Source organism: Pseudogymnoascus destructans, assembly GCF_001641265.1.
Source record: "Pseudogymnoascus destructans isolate 20631-21 unplaced genomic scaffold scaffold_8, whole genome shotgun sequence".
In the NCBI taxonomy this organism is placed as follows: Eukaryota; Fungi; Ascomycota; class Leotiomycetes; order Thelebolales; family Thelebolaceae; genus Pseudogymnoascus; species Pseudogymnoascus destructans.
In genome coordinates, this window is record NW_020167527.1 from 474,248 (window position 1) to 486,747 (window position 12,500).

Below are 12,500 nucleotides of genomic sequence, written 5' to 3' on the forward strand. Positions count from 1 at the left end.
AATATAGTATTCTTTACAATACTGTAACGTGTTACTTGGAAAAGCCTTTGTGTCTAATCCCCTGCCTCCTCTGTCAAGTCAACCTTACGCAAGAAACCTCTGTGTCTTCTATCGTTTAGAAGTCAGCGTTACACCTCTATGATTCATTACACATCATCAGTCCTTACTTACTGGGCTAATACTACCACATGACATATCTCTACCAACTAGAGGCCTAGGAACATAAACGATAGCTCCAAAAGCTTCTACAACCCTCTATGATTCATTACATGTCATCGCTCCTTAGTTACCCACAAGATTGGTTAGGTTATGACATAATCTGTCTATAGGGGTACTCTGACCTTGGACCTCCTTTCACTTCCTATAGGCTAGGAACCTAGGAGATAGTTCTATGGGATTCTCTTACGTTGACTACAGTTACCAAGCCTGGTAGTCATGGAAAGTCTTGGAAAATGAGAGAACTACACTCCTTTAGCATAAATAGGATTGCCCTTTCCTTAAGAAAGGGCAAGCAGACAATACAGTAAATCGACTATCACATACTTCAATGTCTTTTCCAAGCTTCCAAGCATTGATCTTGTTACTCCTTGTTTCTGAAAAGTCAGTGAGGTGCTAACCTCTGACTTATCCCTGAGTTCTCAGACTCAACATTTGTACAACTTGTCTAAACCACTCCACTACATCATACACTTGATTGCTGTGTTGTGAAATAGTCTAAGCTACAACCCTTTGGCTCTGTTTCCTAAGACAGTGTGTTGTCTTAGTAAAATCCCTTCCTTGGGTGGCTAGATTCTCACATCTGGTGCACCCACCATTACAGCTGTGTTGACTTGCACACACGAATTACACTCACAATCTTGAGACTCATTGGGGATTTTGCCTCCACCCTGTGATTGTTCATTTACTTCCTTGTTGGGAACCACAGACTTATTCTCCTCCTGGGGCACCTCCTGGAAAACTTCACATCGCGCACACTGAACGTGCCCTTGAGGTTTAAGCACGATCCATCCACAATCTACAGATCTGTAATCCCAGTTGTGTTGATCCTCTGTCTGCCTTTTCCCGTCACCATCTCGATCTTCTTCCCATGGTACCACCGCTGCCACATGACCTGCGACCATGCGGTAGAGGGAATGCTTCAAGATGTCCTCTCGCGGCCCTGCCATTCCATGTTGCGTCTCCACAAACGACACTCTATATGCCAGCAGCGCTATACCTCGGATATGTGCTAGGCGTGGCTACAGTTTCTGATTCTCCCATTTCCACTGCTTTTCCCTCTGTGCCCTTCGACAAGAGGCATGCCTCAACTGTGCTGTAGATTTTGCATCCCAATCCGGGGTCCAGGAATTCTTGTCTCTCCCTCACAGCGCACATCTTGGATGTCCTGTGGGTGTGTACTTGGAACCGTTCTTATTTCAGCAGCAGCACATTTGTTTGACATCATCTTTGCTGCCCACCTCAAACCTGCCTGCGCCTCGTCAAACTCTTGCATCTTCCACTGCAACCTCCGCAAACTCTTCTGATCCTCTGGCCATACTTCTATCAGATCATCCCCACTCTGCTCTCTCCTAGCTCCCTTATTCCCAGACCTCACCCCTCGGCTCTCCCCGGCGGTACCCTGGACCTCTCCTCCTCCATTCCGGATACTGTGGGATGGTGGGGCAGCAACTACTCCAGCAAGCTGCTCCCTATGCCTTTTCCCGACACGTCTCTAAGATTTTGGAGGACTGAAGCATGCGAGGATCCTCATCATCATAATCTAGGTGAGTGGATTCAAGTAGAACTGCAGTTGCCAATTGATCTGCAAGGTTGGTGAGTCTCGCTTGAATGACTTCTTCTGGTTCATGTTCCCAGGTCTGAGTTTTCACATGGTGTGTGTCAGAGTCAGGCGCTTGTCGCTCGTTGAGTGGTTGTGTGCATGCCTCATCACGCTCAAAGTGAACCTTAAGTGAAATCTGAGGTGTAACATCTCCATTCTTCAGAACGCTCCTCGGTTGTCCATTCGTACCAAAGATGTAATAATCGTTAGAGCTGTAATCTCCAACTGCCTTGACCTGGTGCATCCAGCTTCGACCAAGCAAAATCTTGTAAGATGTCAACCCATGGATGATGAAAACTTTCAAAATCCATTCCACACCCGCAACTTTAACCAGCAACAAAACATATTTATCAAGGGCATGAACCCCACCATCAGCAGTCTTCATCCTCCATCCAGTCTTGTCAGAATACCAGACACAATCAAGCTTGTAAGGATGCCTCCGCCCTCGGTGATGGAAGGGATCGGAGTGTTGGAGGTAATTGCGGGGTACGGAGAAACACACACAGAATCGTGTGGTAATCTCCGGTCACTGTAATGAATCTCTTACGGGCAGCAGAACAGAGGTTTCAACAATAGAATAATATAATCAATTGAATTACTCACTAAACTACGGGTCTACGTACGCTATTTGTAGGCCTGGGGGAAACCCCCAAAACCCCGAGGGTTTGGGTTCCTACACCCAAACTGAAGTGATACACAGAGCTGAAACCTCAGCTCAGTACTCTGAACGACTGGGGAACTAGATAGTCCCATGGAGAAAAGTGCCATTTTGGGCGCAAAAGACTACCGTATTCCCATGGGATTGTCCGTTTCCCCCAACAGCCCCCTTACGTAGCTCGTAGAAAAGTGATAAAAATAAGGAAATTGGTCGGTGGACTGGAAAATCACCAAGTCCACCACCACCCTCGCCGTCGAAACCGGCAACCAGCTCAATAATGAGCGAGAATCATATAAAAGCTTCTTCGAAGAAGCTCTCCCCCTCTTTCTTTCTCAAATCAATCTTGATTTCTGGCAGCTCGGGGGGGGGGGGGTTCGTCCGCTGGGTCATTTTCTTTTGTCCCTGGCTGGACAGAGACGAAGACTCGGTGTTGGACCTGCTCCTTCTTGCGCTCAGTGTTGTCGCCGAGTTGCTTCTTGTCGCCGCTTCATGCGGCATTGGTGGTTCACCACATCGCACCACACTTTTCTTCGTGGCCTCATCAAGGCCAGCCCCCAATGTGAATGGGGCGCGGCCTTGATGTCGTCTTGTTCGCCTTTTCGGGGCCGGGAACCACGTTCTTATACCCCTTTTTCAACCCGTTTCCAACGCCGCTTCTGCCCGCCCACCCCCCCCCTCTCCCGCCCGCCCAGTAACACGCCAAGAGCTGATATATCCAAAATAGGGCGCCGAGCCCTCGGCGCCCCCCAAAAATTCAGCGCCTGCGGCAAACGGCTCTCGCATGCCATGCGGAGGGTGTCAGGGGTCACTGTCCTCTTCCGTTGAGCGGGGGAGACGGGGGTTCAGGTGTCTTTTAAGTCTGCTGCATCAGATATCCCTGAGTGCAGTGCGAGAACGCTGGTTGCGCCAGCGGTTTGGTGAGGACGTCGGCCAACATATCTTGAGTTGGTATATAGTCAACGCTCATTTTCTTGAAGGCAATCAATTGACGCACGTAGTGATAACGGACGTCAATGTGCTTCGTTCTTCGGTGAGACATCGGGTCCGCAGCGATCGCAAGACTAGCCTGATTGTCACTGAGGATCTGGACTTGATATCCACGGCCACCAAGGAGCTTCCTGCGACCAAGTTCGTGCAGGAGGGTGTGAAGCCACTGTCCTTGCTTGCTGGCTTTGCAGAGGGCAATATATTCAGCCTCAGTCATCGATGTTGCGACGCAGCGCTGCTTCGTCGAATTCCAGCTGACAGGCCCCATATTCAACATGAATATTTGGCCTGATACTGAGTGTCGATCAGTCTGGTCACCAGCGTAGTCTGAGTCGCTGTATCCTTGTAAATAGGGGGTAGAATTGCCCCCTATCCCCCCAAACGAAAGTCGTAAAGTCCTAGTTCCTTTGATGTAGTGCAATACGTGAAGAACCCCGTTCCAATTTCATATCGTAGGTCTCGAGCAGCTTTGACTGAGCTGCCCCCAGGCGTATGCGATATCCGGGCGAGTGCATATAGCAAGCCAGGCCAGTGATCCAACTCCTCGCTGATAGAGGTGTTGGTCGGCTTCAGCTTCGCTGTCGTTGCCCTTGAGCAGCTGCGACTGATCGGTGGACGCAGGAATTGGAAAGGCCGTTGCCATTCCTAGGTGGAAGCGTTTGATAACCTCGTCAATATATCCTTCTTGATCAAGATAGATTCGATGGTTCTTCCGATCGCGGGTCACCCTAATACCAAGTATCATATTGACCTCCCCGAGGTCCTTGATCTTCCAGCGTTTGCTAATCCCTTTGACCACACGGTCAATATCTGATGATTCCTTGCTAAGTATCAACATATCATCGACGTATAACCCGATCAAGATCCTTCGGTCTGGCGTCACGAAGATACTAGGCTCGCGGAAGACTGGCTGGAATCCTAGTTGACCGAGTCCTTTGCAGGCCTCAATATACCATTCCCTCCCAGATTGCTTTAACCCGTAGAGTGACTTCCGTAGTCGTAATACGCAGTCTTCAGGGCAGTAGAGCCCTTCAGGAGGTCTCATATAGACCTCCGCATGAAGTTCTGATTGTGGATAAGCACTCACAACGTCGATCTGCCGGATATTCATATCCTCGTAAGCACCAATTGCTAGGAGAAGCCGGAGAGACTCAGCGCGGATTGTCGGTGAGAAGGTCTCGAGATAATCGTCGCCTGGTATTTGCCCAAACCCCTGAGCGACGAGTCTGGCTTTGAACCTGTCAAGCAACCCTGTCGGTGTGTATTTGACAGCAAATACCCATCGACAACCAAGGGCTTTCTTGCCTCGCGGGAGCTTCGCTCGCTCCCATGTTCCGAGGGATTGAAGCTGCGCCAGCTCTTCCTGGACTGCAAGAGTCTAGTCTGCACCGTGTTCTGGGTCGCTGATCGCCTTCGAATAGCGATCAGGAATCGGCAGCTTGGAAGACGCTGCATGGTGCGCTCCTAACTCTTCTTCGAAGAGCGCTTCGCGCGCTTCTTCATACGGCCTCGTTGGCTGTCTTGCCCGCCTACTTCGTCGGGCGATGAACTCCTCATCGTGAGGGGTTTCCTCGCGCGAAGCTTCCGCTTCTGCGCACAGCTGGTCATCCGCTGTCTCAGACAGCTCTTCGTCTTCAGCAAAGATATCGCCTGATCGATCAGCTTCTCGGTCAAACCGTGAGTTGTCATCAGGCCCAGACATCAACACTGGCGACGGTGACGTTGCAGGTCCCAGTGGAGACCCGTCACAGCTCACCTCTGATGCTACAGGGCGTCGCCGCACAGCGTAGTCGCTGCCGTCGTCGCCGTGTTGATGTTGTTGTGCAAGTGATAAATTATCACTTGCTGCTTCCTGATTGGCTGGGTTGGCTGTGGGGGCGGGTCGTCCCGTGCGGGGAACCCTGGCTGACAGGTCACGTGACCTGCCTGAATCCATGACCGGGATATCCTCACAGGGATTTTCAAGGCCCCCTATTGGGGTATCCCAGCGGGGATTGCTGATATCTCCTGCATCGATGGAGATATCCCCCTGGGGAACAGCTTCCATGGGGTCGAATCCCACATCTTCGTGGGGACCGTTGCTGGCATCAGGAAGATCAAGTCGTTGATCTTCCACGAATCTCCGATGTTGCAGTGAGGATCCGGTCTGCGACCGGATCATATAACCGGTACTGCTTCGAGGTTGGCATGTATCCAACCAACGCAGTCCGTATCGCATTGGGTGCAAGCTTGTCACCCTGCCTCTGATCCAATGAGAGATTGGCGTAGGGAACGCAGCCCCAGACACGAAGGTGAGCGACAGACGGTCTCTTACCGCTGTACGCCTCTTCCGGTGTCTTTCCTCCGGGTCCAATTGGCAGCCTATTCCTCAGATAGGAGGCTGCCATCACAGCTTCAGCCCAGAGCCATTTTGGAAGCTGCGCGCCTGCGAGCATCGCCCTGATCACTGCGACCAGGGCCCGGTTTAGGCGTTCAGAAACACCATTCTGATATGACGTATATGGCATTGTAAACTCGAACAGGATACCGTGCGAGGGCCCAAAGTCTCGCTCAAGAGCTTCGTACTCGCTGCCATTATCGCAGCGAACGATCTTGATCTTCCTGTCGGTTTGGTGTTTCACCTCAGTCCTGAACTCAGTAAAAATACCTCGTAGTTGGCCCCTTGACTGCATAACGTAGACCCAAGTCTTCCGTGTGTAGTCGTCAGTGAACGTCACAAAATAGACGTTCTTACCACTGATTGACGGTACTCTGTAAGGCCCCCAGATATCACTATGTATCCTGTCGAGGGGGGCTTTTGCATGCTCTGATGCCTGTCAATTTATAACCCGCATACTCTTATTGAGCAGGCACTCTCCACACGGGTCCGCCAGATCACCAATTGGTCCTGGCAGACCGTCAACAGCAGTGTGAGCCAAGCTCAGACTCTTTGAGCTCAAGTGTCCGAAGCGTTGATGCCAAATCATGGCATCTTTTGGTGACATCGCCACTGCGCGCAGCGCAGTGATGGTGCCTTCCTAGGTTCCGTTAAGGACGTAGGAACGGCCAACTCGAACGGCGACGCCGATAGTCTGTTCGTCAAGCTCAAGGACCATCTTTCCCTCGCGGGTTGTCCTTGTCATAATACTCCTATCTTGAAGGTGGGGTACTGAGACGAGGCTTCCGGCGAGCTGCGGAACATGCAGCACCTCGTGAAGCTGGATCCGGCGTTTGACACCGTTGACAGCTATATCGAAGCTAACAGTGCCTTCGGCGACAGCTTGGATCTCTGTTCCGTTAGCCAATCTAACAGCGATTGGCTTGCCAAGAGGATAGTAATTGACGAACGCTTTTCTTGCGAATGTCATGTGGCGTGAGCAACCCGAATCCATGATCCAGGAGTCGCCTTGGTCTCTTGCTTCTCCAACCCAGTTCGAAGTGACACTGCTTGGATCCTTGATAGAAGTGACACTGCTTGGATCCTTGATAGAAGCAATCCAAGAGGTTTCCGTTACTGGGGTGGTCCTTATTCCAGCAGCGTTGGCTTCCTCAGACGGTTGGGGTGATAACCCCTTTCCACCGCCTGGTGCAGCGAGCGGGCCAGTCGATGGCCCAGTAGACTTTGGTTCTCCTCTTCTTTTCGAGGAGCAGTCTCGCTGGAAGTGGCCGGTCTTCCTGCAGTGATAACATGCGCGGTTATCACTTTGCGGTGCTCGCCCCCCTCTGTATCCTCCGCGGCCGCTCTTCCACTATTTCCCCTCGTATTTTCAGTACTCGTAGACGCTTGTCGGGCTGATTCGATGACAGCTTTCGACTCCTTGATCTGTTCTTCGATATCGGCAAAATTGGCGATGATATCCTGGTAGTCTGATACTTTGGCAGCCTTAATCTGGGCTGCAGCAATATCATATTTGCCTCCGTGGGCTAACATAATTCTGATAAGGTGACCGGTTTTCGTCAGTTCCGTAGGTCGCTCGTTAGGGTTGATTTGGGCGATATCTTCTTCAAAGTCGTCGAGGGTACTGGCTACGTCGCTCACTGGCATAGTCTTTGAGGGCGAGTAGCTGTTGAAGGTGTCTTTCTTCGCTATCAGCTGTTGAAGGCCATCACGGGCGTAGGTTTTGTGGAGGTAGTCCCACATCTCCTTCGCAGTATCAAATTTGATAATTTTGTCGACGATACTCTGTATGCAGCACTCTATAATAATGGAGCAAGCCCGGGTGTTCCTTCGATCAGCTATTTGATCCTTCCGGGCTTGAGCAAGCTCTGGCAACTCATCCTTCGCAGGAGCTGTGTCGACATCGTCGTCGGTTTTGCAGTCTGGTTCAATGGCGCTCAGGACTTTCCGATCCTTGAGGGTAAGTCGAAGCTGCTTTGCCCAGTTCCTGAAGTTTCGGCCGGATAACTTGGTCATCCGAGGGCGTTCGGCGTACTCCATATTCAATGGAGTTATCACTTTTCCAGGCTTGTTGTACCGGGTTTTGCTGCAGCCAAACGATGGCTTACTCTTGCAGGCTTTTTTGGCTGGGCAATTCTGACTGGTTGCTCAGCTTCTCACTTTATCGATGTGAGATTTTCGGAATCAATTCCTGGTTCAGTATTCCGAAGCTCCTGAGCGACCCGGGCTCATAACCTGTTGGAAGTAATTGCGGGGTACGGAGAAACACACACAGAATCGTGTGGTAATCTCCGGTCACTGTAATGAATCTCTTACGGGCAGCAGAACAGAGGTTTCAACAATAGAATAATATAATCAATTGAATTACTCACTAAACTACGGGTCTACGTACGCTATTTGTAGGCCTGGGGGAAACCCCCAAAACCCTGAGGGTTTGGGTTCCTACACCCAAACCAAAGTGATACACAGAGCTGAAACCTCAGCTCAGTACTCTGAACGACTGGGGAACTAGACAGTCCCATGGAGAAAAGTGCCATTTTGGGCGCAAAAGACTACCGTATTCCCATGGGATTGTCCGTTTCCCCCAACACGGAGTCGGACAGGTTACGGTCACGTGGGGAGAGTTAGGGCCGGTTAGCCGAGTCGGACCCGTTTCAGGTACTTAAGGAGATTGACCCAACGGGGGTTCCTCTCTTTATCTTTTTTGTATCCTTCGTAGTAGACCTATAGGATAGCATCCGTTTAGCCTCTGACTCACACTCTCATATGCTATAATTTTGTCGTGGATTTCACGCGCTCGAGTCTTGAAAACAGGCCGTTCAAGATCATCAACTTCCTCTTCTGCCACTGGTCGTGGTGGAGTTTTGGCTGGCTTCCCTTTCTTGGAATTTCCTGAATTTCCTTGCTGGTCCTCGCGAGGTTTCATGCCTGTTCCATATGCCACTTGCGCGCGAACAGTAGAGGATATGTTGATGAGCTGAGGGTACGTTAGATCTGGCTGTGGCTTCCTATTGTGGAGATCTGCCCAAATGTTATAGGGCGGAGTTTCCCCAATCGCAACAATTGGCCGAGTCCCTATCAACTCTTCAATACCCGTTTTCTTTGGCGCTCTCGGTTTTCTTGAGACTCCTGGAACAGCGTGTGAGGAATCCCCAGGGCGCACATATCCTTCATGACTGTCGAGTGTATCGTTCTCGCAGTGGTCGGTATTCCAATGGCAGGCTCCGTCAAAAGCCTCACTTTGGTCTGGCTGTGGCCCGTATTCGTCCAACTACGCTTCGCAACCTCAATATCTCCTCTTCACACCGAAATTTTACGCCAAAAGCCCCTACCAAGACTCGAGGCAAGACCCCCATTGTGATGATTCGCGCGGTAGGGGCTATTATATTCATGGGCTGATGATTAATTTATTTTAACTATCTACTCCTCCGAACACCGGCCATAAACATATGATGGTGTCACCATTGATGTGCTAAAGCGCTTGACGGCTGAGTCGCTAGAGACATTTGGTAAGGTCAGTCACCGGTGGCACAGGTTGCTGGGGCTCATAGAGCAACCATCATCACAGCCCTCCCTAAAAAGGAAGTGTGTGCTGGACGTAGGAGGGCTGACACCTAAAAAGCGGCCTAAAATACTGCCTCTTAACAAGGCTGTCACCGAAGTGGCTTCCGAGCAGGCTCTTCTAAAAGCTCTACGGGCGGTTCTGCGGGATGACCATGCACACTTCCGGACACCGCAGCAGAAGGAGGCGGTGCGGCTGGCTGCAGCGACGGAGACCCCACTAGTCGCGATCCTACCAACGGGCTGCTGGAAAAGCCTAGACTTCATGATGCCAGCCATGCTGTCCGGTTAGAGTCACGATTAAGTACATTCTCCCGCCTTCGCTCCAAGTCTGCTGCTACTGCCAACTTATAGCTACTCTTGTCGCATTACAGCGCGCATGATTGAGGCGCCCCCATCCTCTACATAACTTAGTACAGTACGATAGGATCCAGCGTCGGAAACTGAATCCCCTTCGCCCGAGTCTCCCTCCGTAGTCTCCTCTGCTCTGCACGTCTCGCTCTCCGCAGATCGTTCGCCCTATCCCTCCGCGCGATCGCGTCGGGACTTAACGGTGGCAATGGAGCCCCCTTTTCCAACATCTCCCGCCGTTTTTTTGCTTCCTCCGCTCGCTTCAATGGCGGCTCCTCATCACCCTGCCCAGTCACACTAACGCTTCCCCGCGCTCCCACCCGTGCTTTTCTTTTAGCTGCCCGTTCCAATCTTCGCTTCTTGTACACTGCTTCGACACGGGAGAGTCCTTCATACTGTGGCTCATTCCACCACTTGTATCCTGGTTGGCCTCTGGAAGGCTTTTGGGGGTCTCGCGCGGCATCATCGGGCCGCCCCTTAGCGTCTGGATGTAGTCCAGCCACGCTCATACTTCCCAGTTCTCCATACATCCGGTTTTTTTTTAATCCCCACTTGCTCAGGTATACCTTATATAGCGCTTTGCTACTCGAGATTAGAACCGCACTTTGTAAAGGGGATTGTCGGCTTAATGTTACTTACTGTGCTTGGAACGCATACTGATCCGTCATGATCTTTATCACACTATCCAGCGTATAATCTTCCACTATATAGAGCTGCCAGATAGTGTGCTTAAACTGTTCCCACTGTCCTGTCTTTGCAGATTCTCCCGTGCCGGGGAGCTCCTGGGGCGTTTGGATATCACCGCTAAGCCGGTTATTAACAGCTTGATCTCGTCTCTGTTTTCTTACCGCAGAACCTTCGTCTGCTAATATCTGAGGTTGTACAATTGGAGGTTCTGGTGCACCTTCGTGCGTCATCTCCGTCCGAGGATATATTTGCTGGCCTACAGGTTCGTCTTCGGTAGGTTGATTCAGTCCCGGCGCACCAACGATCGAACCTTTGGTTCTCGGTCCGTCAGGGTAGTCATTAGCAACCTGATCCAACTCCAGCGCATCGACCACTGAATTCCCGTCTCCCGACGATCTAGGCCATTTCCTCACACTCTTGGGTATGGCTTTGTCGGCCATCATGATGCGAGGGAACAGATGCTGGTCTCTACTAGTCTCCAACGATCTGCGGTAATGTTGCTGCCAAGCAGGGCCAGTGTGTCTAGCATTCTAAAACCGTAATTAGCAAATCCCCCCGAGTTTAAAGCCAGAAATCTAACCTTCTCACTGAACATATTCCAATGCTGAGCAGACCACAAAGGATAGTTCGTCTCAGTGCGGACCCATTCGACCCATGCCAACAGCGCTTGGTTATCTTCTTCTGTATATGTCTTCCTCCCAGGACGAGGTTTTGCAGCTAACCGGGATGTCCTTCCCAATGGCTTCCTTTTCTGTTTTTTATTTCCTGTGCGTTTTCTCAACTTGAAGTTCTGAGCAGAGTCGGATGCGGAATCATCTCGTTCCCAGTCGCTATCGGGCTCATTGTCATCGGTTCCTAGTAGCTCATTATCGTTCATACTCTGGTCTGCATTCTCAGATGCCAAACTCTCGCGAGGGTCACTATGCGACACAACAACCGAGGCGCTCTCAGGACTGCGACGAACCGGATGCGCTGAATTATGCGACGGAACAATCGGGGCATTCTCAGGACTGCGACGCGCTGATTCCGCCGGCAGCGCCATGGGAAGGAATGCCAAAGATTTGGCGGGGATAATGCCGCTGTTCTGATACAGTATATCATCGTCGCTACTGTCGTCGTCGGCAGCGGCGTTCTGCCTGACAGTGTCCCTACTGTAGTCCTCTTCATCCTCTGTGCCACTTTCCTGTCCCAGATCCGGTTCTTGAGTGGAGCCTCGTAGCATCTGTCTTCCCCGGACATGGTAGTCCATACTGTCGCTAGCCTCGTCCACATCATAATAATCTTCCACATTATCTTCCCCGCCATGTCGCGAGAATCCCGCCTGCTCAGGCTCCTCTGTAAATGCCCTCAGAATCCCTCTACCCCTTCCCTTCCCAGCATCAGTTTCATTGTGCATCTCCGCGAGATGCCCATTATCCACTATGATCTCTCCTGTTCGTAAATCGATTTCGTCTCCGATCCCACTAAAATCTTTCCCGTACTTCTCGAAGATAGCCTCAAAAGTTGACTTCAGCTTGTTGTCCAGCTTCTGTCTCGCCGCTTCCATGTTCGCTTCTGGTGCTTCCTCCTCGTAGGCGTCATCTTCAGACATGTCTTCGTACATGTCTTCATCGTCGACCTCGGCTTCTTCAAAGTTTTCGGCCTCCTCATAACTTGTAAACCCCTTCTCTCGCGCATTAACCGCTCCGTAGAACCTGGTAAAGCCATTACAATCTTTGTGACTTGCGCTATTGTCCAAGGTTTGAGGGCGTTTTAGGGAGCTGAAGAATCTGGCTTTCTCTTCGCAAAATCGCTCCTGCGCCGCTGGAGCCGATATACGCTGTCTCTTGAGGGCCGGGTCCATACTGGCGGGCTATAGATTGTAGATCCTCCTTCGAATGGCGTATCGTACTGCGTTGATGTGAATTTGCCGTAAAGTGTCGCAGTCGTTGTGTGCGTTACCTTCGTTCAACTGGAAGACGCGATTTTGGCACGCACGCGTAAAGTGCAGGGTCACGCATAAATAAAGCTCCGACCCGCACCAAGCTAACTTGACCCATCCGCAACATTCCTCAAGGTTA

At 51.1% G+C, this 12,500-nt stretch overlaps 3 protein-coding genes across 3 annotated transcripts; 1 reads left to right on the top strand and 2 right to left on the bottom strand.

Annotated features, from left to right (window-relative positions):
- Positions 1-733: 733 nt before the first annotated feature.
- On the bottom strand, positions 734-2,224 carry VC83_03831 (uncharacterized protein). The gene has a single exon (XM_024467473.1). It carries the CDS (start codon positions 2,202-2,204, stop codon positions 1,689-1,691), a length of 516 nt encoding a protein of 171 aa, XP_024325068.1. The 5' UTR covers positions 2,205-2,224; the 3' UTR covers positions 734-1,688.
- Positions 2,225-2,754: 530 nt separating this feature from the next.
- VC83_03832 (uncharacterized protein) lies at positions 2,755-3,302 on the top strand (the record flags this gene model as incomplete). Its single annotated transcript, XM_024467474.1, has 2 exons — positions 2,755-2,977; positions 3,202-3,302. 2 exons carry the CDS (start codon positions 2,755-2,757, stop codon positions 3,300-3,302), a joined length of 324 nt encoding a protein of 107 aa, XP_024325071.1.
- Positions 3,303-8,575: 5,273 nt separating this feature from the next.
- Positions 8,576-12,476, bottom strand: VC83_03833 (uncharacterized protein). The gene is made up of 3 exons (XM_024467475.1): positions 11,021-12,476; positions 10,393-10,970; positions 8,576-10,335 (listed from the first exon to the last, which is right to left on the bottom strand). Exons 1-3 carry the CDS (start codon positions 12,281-12,283, stop codon positions 9,813-9,815), a joined length of 2,364 nt encoding a protein of 787 aa, XP_024325070.1. The 5' UTR covers positions 12,284-12,476; the 3' UTR covers positions 8,576-9,812.
- Positions 12,477-12,500: the final 24 nt, after the last annotated feature.